At 42.8% G+C, this 17,355-nt stretch overlaps 2 protein-coding genes across 3 annotated transcripts; one reads left to right on the plus strand and one right to left on the minus strand.

Moving 5' to 3' along the window:
- Positions 1-103: 103 nt before the first annotated feature.
- On the minus strand, positions 104-8,651 carry lamb3 (laminin subunit beta 3). Its single transcript, XM_057325697.1, has 23 exons — positions 8,553-8,651; positions 8,402-8,449; positions 8,111-8,268; positions 7,405-7,519; positions 7,253-7,326; positions 6,986-7,177; positions 6,846-6,909; positions 6,248-6,435; positions 5,978-6,098; positions 5,702-5,890; positions 5,450-5,605; positions 4,369-4,562; positions 4,184-4,280; positions 3,725-4,097; positions 3,489-3,649; positions 3,179-3,390; positions 2,890-3,093; positions 2,267-2,411; positions 1,951-2,158; positions 1,718-1,859; positions 1,213-1,389; positions 983-1,136; positions 104-643 (listed from the first exon to the last, which is right to left on the minus strand). Exons 2-23 carry the CDS (start codon positions 8,439-8,441, stop codon positions 504-506), a joined length of 3,504 nt encoding a protein of 1,167 aa, XP_057181680.1. The 5' UTR covers positions 8,442-8,449; positions 8,553-8,651; the 3' UTR covers positions 104-503.
- Positions 8,652-11,117: 2,466 nt separating this feature from the next.
- Positions 11,118-17,042, plus strand: wdr77 (WD repeat domain 77). 2 transcript variants are annotated; one of them, XM_057325814.1, is made up of 10 exons: positions 11,118-11,240; positions 13,951-14,136; positions 14,204-14,345; positions 14,419-14,468; positions 14,567-14,637; positions 14,950-15,004; positions 15,688-15,759; positions 15,848-15,956; positions 16,553-16,621; positions 16,907-17,042. In XM_057325814.1, exons 1-10 carry the CDS (start codon positions 11,225-11,227, stop codon positions 17,034-17,036), a joined length of 900 nt encoding a protein of 299 aa, XP_057181797.1. In that variant the 5' UTR covers positions 11,118-11,224; the 3' UTR covers positions 17,037-17,042. The 2 variants fall into 2 exon arrangements, with proteins under 2 accessions (XP_057181797.1, XP_057181796.1); XM_057325813.1 differs by lacking the exon at positions 11,118-11,240 and adding an exon at positions 12,756-12,934.
- Positions 17,043-17,355: the final 313 nt, after the last annotated feature.

Raw genomic sequence — 17,355 nt, forward strand, 5'->3', positions numbered from 1 at the left:
TATGCCGTGAGCTGATGGTGGTGCATCATGGGAAGGTTTTGTCACAGTTCTACTCTAGTTGAAGTACCTCAATGAAGTATTTCAATCAGACACGTAAACCATCCGACAGAAAAAGAGTTTTATTTTTTCCTCACTCACTGTTCTAGTCTCATGACATCTATATGTCATATGTGATGATTGTAACACATATAAGCAGCTGATTTATGGGCTTGCGGAGTGTGTTTTGGAATAAATACAGACACTGATGTTCATCTGTGTGAAATAAAATGTCAAATAATAAAAATGATTTACTCTGTACTGGATGTTTGATTTGCTCTTCTGTATGCTTCTAGATAATCATTTCCAGACAGAATGTGCAGACAACAGCAGAGCAATCCCACAATGCAATGCGCTCAACCGTTCAATATTTTACATCTCTAGAATATTTAATTAGACATTATTGTGTATACAGTCTAGCGTCAATAATATCTTTATTAACGGTTCGACAAATGTGTGTGATAACATCAGCCCTGACACAAGCTCAGTTGTCTGACTTTCTGCCGAATATCATCTCTGAGTCCCTTCACTTTATCGTCCAGGCCGCTGAGTATCATGGCTTTCTCCTCGAGCTCTTCTGTGGCCTGCTGTATCGCCGCTTCTTTATCTGACAAACACAAACGCACAATTACTCCCCCACACGGACACACCCCTGATAGCACACTACATCTGGCTTACGTCTATTTGACGTCTGCATTACATCTGCAAGACATCTGCGATACGTCTCTGAGACGTCTGCTGTCAGATGTTATATAGACATCTAGGAGACGTCTGTAAGATGTGTATGATTTAGAATGGATGTAAAGCTGCTCTTTCTAAGATGTTTAGCAGATGTTTTTACACAGCAGATGTTTTCCAGACCTCCAGATCTTTGGCAGACATACAGACGTATGTGTGCTAGCTGGGACACGTGTGCGGATAACGTGATTTTGAGTGTGTGCGTTACCTCTCAGAGCGGTGGTGATGTTTGCAGTTTCGGAGGTGAGTGAAGACGCCTCCTCCCCAAGTTTCGTCAGACGATCTCCAACTTCACCGACCTCAGTGTTCTCTGCTGCCGCCTGTCTGAGCTTCTCGATCTCATCCTTCAACGCTTCCAGGTCCTACACACATACACACAATTTTTTTAATAATAAGGTTAAATTGTGTGACTGTAGGTTGTTTGATGTTTAAAGGTACCTTTGCAGCCTGTTCGGCCTCGTCCTGAGCGGCGTTGGCCTGATCCTCAGCGTCATTGGCCAGTCCTGTTCCTGTCTGAAAGTCTTTCTTCAGAGCGTCCAGCAGGGGGCGCATCTCATCCACCAGCTCTGTAATACTCACAATCCCCTTCTCCGCAGGAGCTAACGTTTCCTCAATCTGAGACAGAGACGAGGCGGTGAGAGTTGCAGAATAATCTGTAGTGTGTTGGTTTGTTCGCTTGTTTTCGGTTTGTGTCTTTTTGTGTTCTGATTGGCTGAAAATGTGTTTGTTTGTTTTTTTACACATTGTTTGTGTTTTAACAGTTTTTACAACCAGAGGCTGTGCAATGTTATGGCATCTTAGAAAACTCATTGATTTTTGCTATGAATGACGACGGCGACTAACACGTTGACCCTTCCAAGATGGTGGACGCAATGATGTGTCTGAAGCGGTTGAATGTGGCATCTATGTACAAATATCTATAGCATTAAATGGTCAAACTGACCTTTCCGACGTCCTCCTTGACGTTCTTGGCAATGTCCAGACCCTGTTGGATTTTGTCCTCCAGGTCATTAAAAATTTCATTGTTTTCGTCCATGGACTTGAGCACGCCCTCAGCGTCCTGTTGTATGCCGAAGGCGGCGTCTCTGGATGGTGATGTTGAGGAACATTAATATCATATCAAAGCATGTAAGTGGAGACATTGTGTCTGGAGTCACGAGTGATGTGGATGTGTACCGTGCGTTCTGAGCCTCCTCCAGAAGTTTCCGGGCTTTCTCCAGCTCAGGTTTGGTGGACTCCAGGATTCTGCTGCTGTCGGGAAGAGAAGACGCCAGGTCCTGCATCTCCTTGAGTTTCTGCTTCAGATTCTCCATGCTGAGAGGAAACTTGGCGTCTAACACCTCCTCACACACACGCTCAACCTCATCCGGATCAGAGTGAGGAGCTGAGAGAGAGAGAGAGAGAGAGAGAGAGACCTTACTAGCATAAAAATGTCATGTGCATGTGTATTGAAGTTTGTGATTCAGTGTGTGTGTGTGTGTGTGTTACTCACCCGACAGGAAGTCTCTGAGTGTATTGATGAAGTCTTTAGAGTCCTTCAGATCTCCGTCTACATCAGCACGCACCTGTTTAATCTGATTGGCCAGTTGGTCTGTGGACAGTCTCGCCTTATTGGCTGAATCTTCAGCTTCCTGTATCTGTTGTGCAGATGAACACGTTGTTAACACACCTCTCAGTGTGGCTTCACAAATATGTAACATGTTATGTCTGTGTGTGTTGTGTATTTTAGTGTTTGTGTGCCCAGCTAGCACATGTACGTCTGTAATACGTCTGCCAAAGATCTGGAGATCTGGAAAACATCTGCTGTGTGAAAACATCTGCTAAACGTCTTAGAAAAGGCAGTTTTACATCCATTCTAAATCAGAAACATCTTAAAGACGTCTTCTAGAGGTCTATATGACAGCAGACGTCTCAGAGACGTATCGCAGATGAGTAAACTATGTATTGCAGATGTCTTCCTAAATGTGACGTCAAATAGACGTCTGCCAGATGTAGTGTGTTATCAGGGTAGTGTTTAGTATGTTTATTGGGATGTGTACTTCAGTGTGTCTGTGTGTGGACTGAGGTTTGTATTTCAGTGTGTGTGTGTGTGTGTGTGCATGAAGGGTTGTGTACCTGTGTTAGCGCTTGTGTGATCTTGTCGTTGAGATCCTGCAATTTGTCTTTCACTTCGTCTGAGTTCTGTAAAGCTTTATTAGCATTGGGAAGCGCTCCGACGCAGGTCTCCTCCGCTCCACACGGGGGCGCTCCAGCGGGAGGACACACATCACCGTTACACTTCTGAGGAGTACACGGCTCCACACGAGTGCTGCCACACACCTGACAACACACACACACTCATCACACACTGCTTCTCTAACACATGATCACATGTTCACACTGAATCAGAGTCTTGTGATCTCACCTTCTGCGCAGCGGGTCTCAGATCCGGCCGGGTTGCCAGATCCTCCTTCAGTTTCAGCAGATCTCTGGTGTTAAGCGGCTGAAGTCTGTTCAGATCCTTCAAGGCGTTTTCTCTGATCTCGCTGGCGTTATTCAGGGGTTTCTCAGCGGCTTCGGCCTTTTTGATGGCATCTGTTGACGTGTCGTATGAGTTCTGGATGGTGTAGAAGGTGCCTGAAAAAACAGTAAATATATGAAAGAACGGCCACATTTTCTCTCCCCAGCCACATTAAGCAGTCGCCAGTAATATAAAAATAAATAATAACACTGACTGCCGTTGTTGGATCCGGCTGTGTTATTGAAAGCGTCTCTCTTAGTGAAATACTCCAGTCGTATAGATGCCAGTAAGTCCTGCAGGTCATCTAAACGTCGCTCCAGATCTGGATCTGACGGCCGGGGTGACACATCTTCCTTCAGACCCTTCACCTGAGACCTGGAAGAAAGCCATAGGTTGTAAATCGATCCGTTTCATCTAAAGTTTTCCTTGGATTGTGTTGTTTTGTTGTACCTGAGCGTGTCGAGTTTCTCCAGGGTTTCAGTGAGTGTGCTGCCGGACGGTGGCGGTACAGTCATGGAGTCCTGGATCTGTCTGAGTGTGTTCTGTATGGTTCTGATCTTCTGACTGAGTTCTCCTGACGGGGTTCCACCGCTGTGAGGGATCTGATAGTTGGAGAGACGCTCCAGAACCAGCGTGAGGTTCAGCAGGTGTGTGTTCAGGGTGAAGAAGCAGTCGGGACACGCCGGGCATTGTGGGAAACTGGCGCAGTGACCGCGTCTGCAGGTGTCACAGCGGGCGCCGGTAACGCCCGGTTTACAGCGACACGCACCTGTGCGCTTATCACAGCCGCCCGGCTCTGAGCCCGAGAGGTCGCACTCACACGCTTAGAGACAGAAAGGACACAGATGTGTTGAGATATTGATGTGTTTCATAGAATCACTCTGTTTTTCTTTGACAGGAAACACTTACGACGGCAGCCAAGAAGAGAATCCCCGTATGTGTTGTCGGGGCAACCGCTGCAGGTCCGGCCCCCGAAACCATAACGACACTGACACTGACCAGTGAGCTGAACAAACAACAGCAGACAGAGACGAGTGAGGGTGTTTGTGTGAGTCTGATTGTGTGTTTGTAAATGTGTGTCTGTGTGTGTGTACCTGGTCGCAGGTGGAGCTGCGGGAGTTGGTGGGGTCACAGTCACACGGTTGGCAGCCGTTGGGTGATTTTGGGTTCCAGTATCCAGCAGCGCAGCGATCACACATCAGACCCTCCACATGAGGCCGACACACACACTGACCCGTCAGCTGATCACACACACCGCTGATTGCACCCTCAGACCTACACAAACACCCTGACAACACACACAAACACCATCAGATATAGCTACATTTATATTTCAGTGTTTGCCATAGAGAGCAGTGAGGCCAGGGGTGAGATGTTAGAGGTCAGGGGTGAGATTTTACGGGTCAGGGGTGCAATTTGAGGGTTTGGGGTGAGGTTTTAAGAGTCAGGTTAAGATACATTTTAAGGGTCAGGTCGAGATTTTTAGGGTCAGGGTGAGATTTCAGGAGTCAGGGTGAAATTTTAGATTTTAGGGGTCAGTGTGAGATTTTAGGAATCGGGTGAGATTTTAGATTTTAGGGGTCAGGGTGAGATTTCAGGAGTCAGGGTGAGATTTTAGGGCTCAGGGGAGAGAATTTAGGGGTCAGATGTGAGATTTTAAGAATCAGGGGTGATATTTTAGGCGTCGGGGTGAGATTTTAGGGGTCAGGGTGAGATTTTAGGAATCAGGGTGATATTTTAGGATTCGGGTGAGATTTTAGGGGTCAGGGTGAGATTTCAGGAGTCAGGGTGATATTTTAGGGGTCAGGGTGAGATTTCAGGAGTCAGGGTGAGATTTTAGGGGTCAGGGTGAGATTTTAGGAATCGGGTGATATTTTAGGGGTTAGGGTGAGATTTTAGGAGTCAGGGTGAGATTTTAGGGGTCAGGGTGAGATTTTAGGAATCGGGTGATATTTTAGGGGTTAGGGTGAGATTTTAGGAGTCAGGGTTGATATTTCAGGAGCCAGGGTGATATTTTAGGGGTCAGGGTGAGATTTCAGGAGTCAGGTTGATATTTCAGGAGTCAAGGGTGAGATTTCAGGAGTTAGGGGTGAGATTTTAGGGGTCAAAAGTGATATCAGAGGTCAGGAGTGAGAGGTCAGGGAGGTGAAGTGTAAGAGATCAGATGAGACTCACTGGAGCAGCCGTCGGGGTTGTTGGCATTGAGGCTGTAGTATCCAGCTTTACAGCGGTCACAGTTCTCACCCTCCACATGAGCTTTACACACACAACGCCCCGTCACAGCATCACACTGACCCGAGTTCAGAGAGCCGGCCGAGTTACACTGACAACCTGAAGAGAGAGAGAGAGAGTCCTTCGTCATTCTCGTCATGTGAGTTCATGTAAAGCTTGTGTGTACGTAGGCCGTGTGTAGCGTGTGTGACTCACGCAGGCATGCGTCCGGGCTCTGCATGTTACTCAGTGGGTTTGGGTAGTAATTGGGCACGCAGCGGTCACAGTTTGGTCCTGTTGTGTGATGCATGCAGCCGTCACACACACCTCCACTCCTGCGACCCGTCGCCTCGTATCTCACCGGGTCAAAGCGACAGCGCCCTGCGTGATTATTACATTCACAACCTGCAGGGGGCGGCACAGAACACATGAACACAAATGAATAAAACCGGTTCAGACATGAAAGATGATAATCAGTGTGTAAGAGCGTACGTTTGCATGTGTGTGTGTTCTCGCTCTCCGCTGGTCTCCACGGCAGGTCATTGTACGAGTCATCACATCGCTCACAGTTCACACCTGCTGTGTTGTGCTGACAGTCACACACTCCTCCAACCTACACACACACACACACACACACACACACACACACACACACACACACACACACACACACACACACACACACAAATACACACAGTGACATTATGCGCGGTTGGGTCCATGAAGTGTGTGTTGTGTTTTATTGTATGAGTTGTGTGTTACCTGTGTGTTGGACAGATAGTTGTCGGTGTTGTCAGGGAGACAGCGATTGGCGTGTCCATGACAGAAGCATGACCCGATCACCCTCATCTCTCTCAGGGCGTAAAACTGACTCAGACTGCGACCCGGCATACTGGGCACTGGACCCAACTGAGTCAGATTCACGCGCAGACCAGTAAAACCAGATAAAACTGAAGACAAAACACAAAACAAACAAATGAATCAATGAATCGTTCAGTGAATCAGATTCACCAACAGACAAGTCAAATTAAATAACACCGAAGAACAAAACAAACAAATGAATCAATGAATCATTTAGTGAATCAGATTCACCCGCAGACCAGTAAAAGCAGACAACACTGAAGAACAAACCAAACAAATGAATCAATGAATCATTAACTGAATCAGATTCACCCACGGATGAGTAAACCAGACATCACTTAAGAACAAAACCAATCAAATGAGTCAATGAATCATTAACTGAATCAGATTCACCCACGGATGAGTAAACCAGACATCACTTAAGAACAAAACCAATCAAATGAATCAATGAATCATTGACTGAGTCAAGAAATCAAAGAATCATGAATCAACAACTCACCTTCAATCTTATGGTCGTTTGGCAGATTAATGTTTTCATACTGACGTACAGGATAATAATGAACCTGCGAGGATAACGAATCGGTTATTACTCCTTCTTTTTCAGTTTAGTGAAGAAGAAACTGAAGTTGATTCTGAAACCTTCTGATCTCTGTAGGGGTCGTCGGCGGTGGGCGGCAGGGCGTAACAGTAGGTGTCATCGAGGCTGCGAGGAAGTGAGGTGTCCACTTGAGGAAAAGCAGACGGGCAGTCTGTGGCCATGTACAGGACGGGTTGCCAGGTGCGCCCGAAATCCCTGGTTCTCTCGATGACCAGAGCGTGGGGTCTCGGGCCCTGCAGGACATGAGGTGTTAGACATCATCACATGATCTCATCATCATCATCATCATCATCGTGTCTGTTCTTTACCTTGAAAGAGAGAAAGAGCGTTTCCAGCTGATACATTCCGCTCAGATCCAGCTGAAGAGTCACAGGGTTCTCATCTGAAAGCACACACACACAGTCACGTGACAGCTTCAGACGATGAGCAGAAGGTGATGGGGGGATCGAGGGTCTCTCACCTTTCTTTGACTGCCACCATCTTGTGGGTCCAGAGCCGGAGATCACGTTCTGGATGGTGTGAGCGTTATACGCCCCGGGGTAACGTGAGTCACATGGACAACATTTCATCTTCCACTGACAGAGAGAGAGAGATGATGATGTAGACGTATTGAGTTTGTTGAGTGTGTGTGTGTGTGTGTGTTGATTGTATATTGTGTTGATTGTGTTTTATTTTTGTGTGTATTATGTATGTGTGTTGATTGTGGTGTGTAAGTGTTGTGTAAAAGTGTGTGCGGTGTGTGTGCGAGTGTAGTGTTTGTGTGTGTATAAGGTGTTTTGTGTGTGTATTATTGGTTGTGGTATGTGTGTGTGTGTGTGTGTGTGTGTGTGTGTTATACGTGTGTTTTGTGTGTGTGTTGATTGTGTGTATTATATATATATGTGTGTGTGTGTGTGTGTGTGTGTGTGTGTGTGTGTTGTTTCTGTGTCTTGTATATTGTGTTGATTGTGTTGTGTGTCTGTGTACGTGCACGTGCGTGTGTGTGTGTGTGCGTGTTGATTGTGTTGTGTGTGTATGTGTGTGTGTGTGTGCGTGTACATGCGTGCGTGTAGTGGCAGCTGTGGTGAAGTTATGCCAACATTGTGCCAACGCTCACACAGTTCAGCAGTCTTTAGTGTGTGTGTGTGTGTGTGTGTGTGTGTAGAATGGTGAGTTGTGTGTCTCACCTGACCGTGAGGAGTGCAGACCACCTCAGAACCCATCAGACCGCAGGTGGAAGACGCCCTGAGGTTCTGTTCTCTGCCCATCAGAAGATCACCCGACGGCGGGTAACACGCCCCGCGCCAGCAGTCATGTTGAGCCGCGCACACCGCACACACAACAGCTACACAACACCACACAAACCATCTTCATCATAACACGCTCGAACAGAAAACTTGAAATGACACAAAGCTGTCATAATACAACACAAAATAAGACTTCAAATATTTGGATATTTTCTGTGTAAAACAACAAACCTGCGGTGAGAAACACAACCCAAGTCTTCATCCAAACCATTTCCTGAGCTAAAGAATAAACCACGATTTACTCACAACACAACTGAACAACACAAGAACGTAGATTTGATCAGAGTATTAAATCTGAAAGAGTGTTCGAGTAAAAACTCACCGGTGTGAAGTGTGAATGTTGTAGTTCTGTCTGTGCGAAATGTTCAAACACAAAGACGTCTGCTGAGTGTGTTTGGCTTTTATTTAAGGAGACGCTCACCTGCGCGCGCGCGCGTGTGTGTGTGTGTGTAAAGCCCTTCCTCACAGCGTCACACCCTTTATAACATGAATCAACCTGCACACACACACACACACACACACTGGAATCACTCACATCCTCTCAGTAACAGTGATGGAATTTAATCTTCACACCAAATAAACATGATACAACACACACACAGATTCAGCATAACTCACTGATCTCTCAACAAAACTGATTGTTGTAACACAATCTGCTACACAACAATATTTCATGTTTCTGTTGTTTACCGTGATTGTTGTGTTGTTTGGGTTGTGTTGCTTACTTTAACAACAACATGGTCGTGTGATGTTACTATATCTACACACAGAGCTGATGTAGTCATTGCTTTGTGTCATTTGTTCAGTCTCCTCATGAAATCATGTAAACATTCTGAACAATACCACGATATCGCCACGGTTGTGTAGAGCGTAAAACCGTGCCAACCCGTCATGTTTTGTGTAAGAGAGAAGCAGGATGTTTTGGATGAACTCTGTCTGGACCTTAAAGAAACGTCTCCCCGCGGGCAGTGGTTTGTGTGTGTTTGGGCGTGTCTCGGCTGAGGTGAGGCGATGAATCAGACGGAGGTGCCACACCCGCACGACAGCGCTGCCAGATCACCATGACGACCAGATGAAGTGTGTGTGGGGGACTTGACTTTTATAAAAAATACGGAAAGACGCACAAACCGTTTTAAAATTTAAAGTCTGTTGTCTTGTGTGTGTGTGTGTGTGTGTGTGGTGTGATGTCCTCCGCTCATCATGAATGTAAGAGGTGTGTTGTCAGAACATTCATCATCATCAGTGTGTTGTGTTGTGTTGTGTTGTGTTGTGTTGTGTTCTTCATGCGCTGCAGGTTCACACACGCTCGCGAGTCTCAAACCTGGAACATGAGATTGATGGAGAGGGGCGGAGCCTGTAGGGGGCGGGGCTAACGTTTGTAAACGCTGTTTATCTACAGACACAGTTCATACAGACCATATAACATGATCCTGCCTTCAATGTTTCTATAATGAGTTTAAAAAGACGTTTTTGCCTAATTTAATAGTTTGCTTTAGTTTATTAACAACTGTAGAAACGCGTGCTTTGCGCGGATCTGAGCAGTGATTCAGCTATCAGCTGTTGTGCGATTATAAAAGTGACTTTAATAAGTCAAACACGTTATAAAGTCTCAGTGAATGTGACGGTCAATGATAACAGTGATGTTCTCTGAGAACACACGAAGATCTGCTGGAAATCAGACGAGTTTGTGTTTCTGTTTCGACTGTCACATAGCTGCCACTTACATTTTCTTTTTTCCACTCAATTACATCATAATAACGAGATAATATGTCGTTAAAACGAAATAATATGTCGTTTTAACAATATAAGTGTCGTTTTAACGGGATAATATGTCGTTAAAACATTATATTTTCTCGTTAAAACGAGATAATATGTCCTTAAAACGAGACGGTGTGTAAATACAGTGGTGTATTGCTGCCACATACATTTGATTTTTTCCACTCAATTACATCATAATAAATAACGAGATAATATGTTAAAACGAAATAATATGTCGTTTTAACGGGATAATATGTTGTTAAAACATTATATTTTCTCGTTAAAACAAGATAATATGTCGTTAAAAAAATGAGATATGTTGTTGAAACGAGATAATATGTCGCTAAAACGAAATAATATGTTGTTTTAATGGGATAATATGTTGTTAAAACATTATATTTTCTCGTTAAAACAAGATAATATGTTGTTAAAATGAAATAATATGTCGTTAAAACGAGATAATATGTACGACATATCTTTTCTTTTATATCTCTTCTTTATTTCTATACTTGATTCTATTCGTTTGTCTTCACTGTTTGTATGATTATGTATTTAGAATAGCACAGATTAGAGAAGATGTGACCCACTGCCCTTGAAACAGCTATAAAAGTCATATTGCAATCACGATGAACGTGAATGACGTTCTCGTGTTTACGTGCGTAATAAAGTGTGCAGGGTCATTTGGAGTCTTGGCAGCTGATTGGGTTCCACATGTTGCCCGGGGTGACGACAGACCAGAATAATCGTATAAAGAGTGAATAACAGACGAGTGTGTTTTATACGGTGTAGTGGACCGATGACAAACACCACAAGAACATAACAAGTGAGTATAAGAATACCTGATCATGCATTTTTACTGCTTTAAAGTGAATTGATATGAATACAAATGAATGAATATTTGTCATGTGTTGTATGTGAACAGCTGAACTCTGTCGTCATGGAGACAAATGTGAGAGAAATCGCTGCTTTTGTCAGAGATATAACGAAACAGAACCCGAGTGGTGGCATGATGAGGATTTATCTGCTGGGTTGTGTTCTGGCTGTTCTGGGGTCAGTGTTCGGACTGCTCGAGCTCGTGAGTCAAACCTTCACTTCTGATCTGGAGTCGGCACCCGGTCACCGGGGGGAGAAATTCATATTCACGGGTCTGGGGTGTGAAATGACCCGCAGGAACTCTGTCAAGCGTCTGCACGCCTCGCGAGGAGTCTGATAACTGTCATTATTATCACACTGAAGATGCGTCACGACGCGCGTGAGTTTCTGCACGAGCTCCGGTGCTCTGGAAACACGAGCTGATTGGCAATAAACCAACACTTGCATAACATGTATAACACTATTTATAAACCAGTCAGATCTGGTCCTTGATTCTGATTGGCTGAGCGGAGTTCTAAGCCGTTATAAAATACCCCAGTAACCCACTGATTCTTGGGGCTTATTGCTTTAATATGTGCTTGGCATATTTATTATTATGTATAGATGTATAATAATGTTGCGTTTAAAAAAGTTTGTTTTATACTTTTTATATGATGTATTACTTAAAATGTTCTGCAGAGTTGAGTCGAGATGTGTGGATCGATAACAAAACATAAATGTAATTCTGAGAAAATTTAACATGTGTTAATTATTTTTATAATTAAACGAACTATATGATATAATGAAATATAATTAAAATCGCACTATGAGGCATATTACTGTAATGGGGTGTTATTTTATTATTTAAGTATGAATGCATTGAAAGCAGAACAAAATAATACTGCGTGATGTATCAATAAATAATATTTCGTCATTTATGTATATTTTTATTTATTCATTTGCATTGATGAAATCACAGTAGGGGTAGGCCTAAATGAACGCTGGAGATTTGTAAATTATGATTGGTTAGTTTTGTCAGGATTTATACAACAAATGGGCAGATATGTGTTGTTAGTGTGTAATTAAATGTTTAGAATAAGAATCAAATCAGGTTTTATTTAAAGTCACCATGAAACGGAAGTTGCGATTGACTTCTTTTTTTCGAGGTTTTTTTTTCTCCATTTATTCATCATTGGAGTTTGGGTTCCTCGCCACAGCAGAGCAGTGCAGTGTTGGTTTGCTCACCGGGAGACTGCATTTATTTATTATTTATTTATTAGATATTATTTATTATAATGATCTTGCTTGGTCTATAAACACCATGCACTGTGCTGTGTTTTACCTTTCTGTGTTTTTCTTATTTGCTCCTGTAAAGCTGCTTTGCAACAATGCACATTGTGAAAAGCGCTATATAAATAAAATTGAATTGAATTGAATTCTTTTCCGTACCGTGACGTGTATCCGAGTGAAACGGCTTGTAAAAATAGAAAAAAATGTAGGGCGGAGCTTTATTTTGCCCGTCCCTTTTTGATTGGTTTGTTGTAAGTTGGGCATGCAGGGAAGGGCAAAAATGACTTGCCATTGGACAGTCAGTATAGTCATACCTCTTTTTTGTTGCTGACGTCATGTGGTGAAGAGTTGTTGTTGAGAGGGGGAGGGCAGCTTAACGTTTTTGATTAAAGATTACAAGTGCAAATTAATAAAAATAAATAATGGTGTGCACGGATAAATCATTTATCATAATCACTGCAACACCATGTAAAACACTTCGAATTTTCCTGTTTGATTGCATGGCGACTTTAAGGTGCATAATGACACCTAGAGGAGCAAACGTGCACAACAATGTTCATCAGAAAAGAACGAACACACCGAGCTTTATTTTGAAGTGTTTGGAGGCTTTTATGTTGTGCGTGTCTTCAGAGCAGGAAGCGGAAGTGTTGCACACACGCTTGTCTCTGTGCTCTCGTTCATTCATAAGAACAGTGTTTAGTGTGATAGTAATAATCAGCATGATAAAGGAGAATCGTTGGGTTATTCCTGTAAACGCTCCGGCGTGTATGGAGAGACATCTGGACGCTGTACATTACAGAGCCGGTCAGTTTATAAACTAAAATAAATACAAACTCACATTAAAGACGTCATCATCTGTACTGTTAAACATATACGAACACTTTTATTTAGCCCACGTTGTATTTCTGTTATCGTTTCTGACGTATTTTTAAATGCACTTAACTGTAAATCTAACATGCACGTCAGATCTTTGCTTTAACTCTTATTCTGCTCGAAGCACGCGCATCATATCCGCGTCCATTCAGAAATCGTGTAAAATAACTATAGTACAAAAGTACAACTGTCAAATATGAGTAGTGATTTTATAATAAGATCAAGATTAATGTTCGTAATGCACACAGTTTATTTCACAGAGAATGTGTTTTGTTTTCCTGTTGTTTGTGCTCTGACAGATGATAAAGTAATGAGTTTGTTTACACTTGAATAGTTTGTAAATGGGTTGGGGAGTAACTGATTACATGTAACGGGATTACAGTAATAAGGATACAAAAAATTGGTAACTGTATTAATCCGTTACAGTTACAATTAGTAAAAAATTTGATTACTATCAATATTACAATAGTTTCAAAACTAAAGTAATCGTTTTGAAATGTGGAAGTTTAAGCTGTTTTTGTGCTGCGCAACCAATTTCTATATTCAATTACATGTTTTCTATTGCATAAAAACATTCCTAAATGGTTGTTTAATAAACATAGCCTATAAAAATGTTTTGTGTTAATTGACATTAATCATCATGATTACAACATCAAAGTCAATAATCAACAATAATGATACTTAAATCATTTTCCTTTTCTGTCTTATTTACATGTGTGACCCTAAAGTAATCCAAAAGCAATCGGACTACTTTACTTTTATAGTGTGGTACTTGGATTACTGTTACATTTTTTATGAAGTAATTTGTAATCGTACGGGAAAAGAGCACAATATGCATCTTATCCTGTTTAAATGGACTGCACCAAATCAGTGTTTAACCAGATGGCAGAGATGAGACTCATGCACAGATGTGTGTTCATGTACATGAATGTGTGTGTGTGTTGCAGATGGGACACTTTTGCTTGCCGCCTCCAGTCTGACGGGTCGGTGTTGGCAGGGCTCTCTGTGGGTGTACAGTGACCCTAAACTGGCCCCCAGTGAGGGCTTCTGTAAGGCGGGCGTACAGACCGAAGCGGGAATCACTGATGCCAGATGGATCTCTGATAGAGCCGTGCTGCTGGCGTCAGATGCAGGTATGAGAACACAGATGAGTGTGTGATGCTGTGAGTGTGTGTGTGTGATGACGTGTGTGTCTCACAGGTTCAGTGGAGTTGTGGACTCTGGCTGAAGACGAGCGTCTGCTGATGAACAAGTTCACTCATAATGAGCATGATGACGTTGTGACGTCCGTCAGCGTGACTGCAGGTGGTCAGTACGCCGTCAGTGGTAGTCTGGACTGCAGGTCAGCAGGGGGCGCTGTGGGTCTGGGGTGGGCTTTGTGGTGAGATCGCTTATGATTTCTCTCTCTGTTTCAGCATTAAAGTGTGGGATCTCAATCAGGAGGCTGTGATCAACTCGTATAATGGTGAGAAACCGTGTGATGGCAACAGGAAGTGATGTAATGTTTCTGCAGTACGTATCGTGTCTGTATGTTTGATATGTGAGTGTGTGTGTGTGTTTCAGCTCACTCGGAGCCGGTCAGCTGTGTGTCGTGTTCACCGCTCGATGAGTCTCTCTTTCTGTCCTGTGCTCAGGTCAGCACATACACACATAAGGCGTAATGTTTTTATACTGTACAAACTGTATATTCTATCCCCTATCCCTAACCCTATCCCTAAACCTAAAGATCATAGAACACTTTTTGCATTTTTAGATTTGTAAAAAATATTGTTCTGTACAATTTATAAGCTTTTATGCCCATGAGGACCTCAATTTTGGTCCCCACAGTGACACGAGTCCCCATGTGTTGGTGTGTATTCAGGTTTAGGTCCCCACCAGGATATACAAACATGAGCACACACACACGCTTATGTTTGAGTGTGTAACACTCTCATGATCACTTGCAGGACGGCCGACTGCTGCTGTGGGACCGACGGAAACCCAAACCTGCCACCCGCCTGGGTAAAACACACACACACACACACACACAGTGAGAGAGAGAGAGAGAGAGAACACAAGGACTGCTGTGTGTTAGCTGCACAACACAAGAGAAAACAATCAATCTGCCCTGACCTGATGTTTCTAATATATCTTCATAACATTATATTATTATAGCCCTTTATTCTGATACTTACATCTAGATTCTAAACTATACTCCATTTCTGTTTTTATATATTTACATAGATTATAAACCACTTTAAGTTGCACTACATACATCAACACTTTATTTTATTTTATTACTATAATTATCTTTCTTTTCGTTTGTTACATATTTGCACTATTTGTACGCAGCCCCGCTGCAAATGCTTTGGCAATACCAATGTACACTTTGCCAATAAAGCACCCTTACATTGAGAGAGAGAGAGAGTTTTATTACCTTTGTTATTACCATTTATTACTTGTGTTTGTTGATTTGAAATAACACAATAACCAGACTGAATATTTTCTTATTTAGGAGCTTAAACGCGAGTGTTGACGCTCTCAGATTTGTACATTTACATTTAAACTGACAGAATTCTGCCTCCTGTTTTACATCAAACGTGAATCAGTTTTCGTTATTTCTTGGTTATATTTCACTCTGTTTGTCGTTTTATTATCGTATAATGCTTTGATTCAAATCTCATTGTTTATCATTCGTGTGTTAGATGTGGTCTCTCCGAGCTGCAGTCCCACTTCTGTCGTCTGGCACCCTCATCAAAGCAGCACCATTGTGTACGGTTAGTGAACCACGCACGGTTCTCAATCCCATGATGCCTTGTTCACATCGGTGTTTGAGTTGGGACATGTGTTTGTGTGTGACATCAGGTGATGAGTTGGGTCGAGTGACCATTCAGGACCTCCAGACGTTAGACGGCAGACAGACGGCGAACATTCACAATCGTAGGGTTTCCAGACTGATGTTTTCCTCAGACAGGTACGAGCTCTCGCTAGCTCTCTGAATCAGACTCAGTGTTCAGTGTGACACAACACGTTGGTTAGTAAAGGATTTGCGATTAGAAGATCGGATCGTTCTGTATCAAATCAATCAAAATGGAAATGTGCACATGGAGCCACATTGACATCCTCACATCTCTGAGACTATATCACATAGGGCCTTAAAAACGTAGGTCCCATAAGACAAGTCTACGACGAACCAAAATCTAAAAGGATGTTAAGATATCTTTAATACTTCTTGAGTTACAGGCATGCGAACTTTGGAAAAAGAACACAAAAAGTGCTTTTTGAGCACATTTGGACTCTCACTAGTGGCGTGTAGTGCAAGAAAGATTGCTGAAGTCAACAGATTCTTCTAAGAGATTGACCAGTATCTGTGTAAAAATAAAACAAGGATGCTGACGTCTTTATAAAGTCATTTTTCACCCCCTGTAATATTCACCAATGACATTTAACCTTTTTTCATCAGTTAAGTATTTCTTTTTCCAAAACAAATCAAGAAGTTAGACACGTGTGTGTGGTTTGTTTGTTTGTGAAATGTAAATCTGATGATTATTATGGTCTGTTTGTTTGCAGTTCACCTCTCTTGGCCTCGGTCAGTGATGATTGCTCTGTTGCCGTGGTTACTGCCGAGCTCAGAGAAATGTGAGTATTGAAGCACACCCCTCTCCTGATTGGCTATCTGCGTAGGCTTGGATGGACCAATGAGAGGAGGTGACATAACACGTCCAAACAAGCAAAATAGAACCGTGTCTAAAATTACAGCTGTACTTTTTCCATCGCTTAACAATAAGGAACGAACGGCTTTCCATGGTATCTGATATTGTACCATAGTAGTTTCGTTACATCATGGTATTATCATGATACTACATCTACAAAGATGATCAAATCACAGTGGCGTGTTGACTGGTATGGTTTGTCCGTGTTTAGTTATCGGGACAGAAGGCATCAGGATTTCGTGCGTGCCGTGTGTTGGGTTCCCGGCGGGTCGGCCGTGTTGACCACAGCGGGGTGGGACCATCAGGTGCTTCATCACAGCGTGGGCCAATCACAACCCTAGACGACAACATCAAACCTTATTCTTGTTTCTGTTCTTGTCACCATCCTTCAAATGAAACTTGATTTTGCAGACGGACATTTATATTCAGAATCCATTAGTCAACTGCATAACTAAGTACTTAAGTGGGGTTGAATATAGATTTTTTTATTAGGATTTATTTCATGACAACTTGTATTCTAGCAATTAGTATTTCACAAATGTATCTTCACTGAAGTCAAATAAAAACTCGCGGTTTATAAGTGTGTCTGTCATCTGTTTATAACCGTTTTTATTACTCAATTTTTTTACAGACGTTAACAAAACGCTGTAAAGCCGTTAT

The sequence above is a fragment of the Triplophysa rosa genome, linkage group LG25 (assembly GCF_024868665.1).
Source record: "Triplophysa rosa linkage group LG25, Trosa_1v2, whole genome shotgun sequence".
NCBI classification, from domain to species: domain Eukaryota; kingdom Metazoa; phylum Chordata; class Actinopteri; order Cypriniformes; family Nemacheilidae; genus Triplophysa; species Triplophysa rosa.

Bases quoted from the DNA above. Each gene is read 5' to 3' on its own strand.
- lamb3 (XM_057325697.1), bottom strand. From the start codon at position 8,441: ATGGTTTGGATGAAGACTTGGGTTGTGTTTCTCACCGCAG. The intron at 2,412-2,889 runs GTACACAACCCT...TCTGCACAACAG, and splicing joins TCACACAAGCGCTAACACAG to ATACAGGAAGCTGAAGATTC. The intron at 2,159-2,266 runs GTGAGTAACACA...TCTCTCTCTCAG, and splicing joins ACTCAGAGACTTCCTGTCGG to CTCCTCACTCTGATCCGGAT.
- wdr77 (XM_057325813.1), top strand. From the start codon at position 12,850: ATGATAAAGGAGAATCGTTGGGTTATTCCTGTAAACGCTCCGGCGTGT. The intron at 14,638-14,949 runs GTCAGCACATAC...GATCACTTGCAG, and splicing joins TCTTTCTGTCCTGTGCTCAG to GACGGCCGACTGCTGCTGTG. The intron at 16,622-16,906 runs GTGAGTATTGAA...GTCCGTGTTTAG, and splicing joins ACTGCCGAGCTCAGAGAAAT to TTATCGGGACAGAAGGCATC.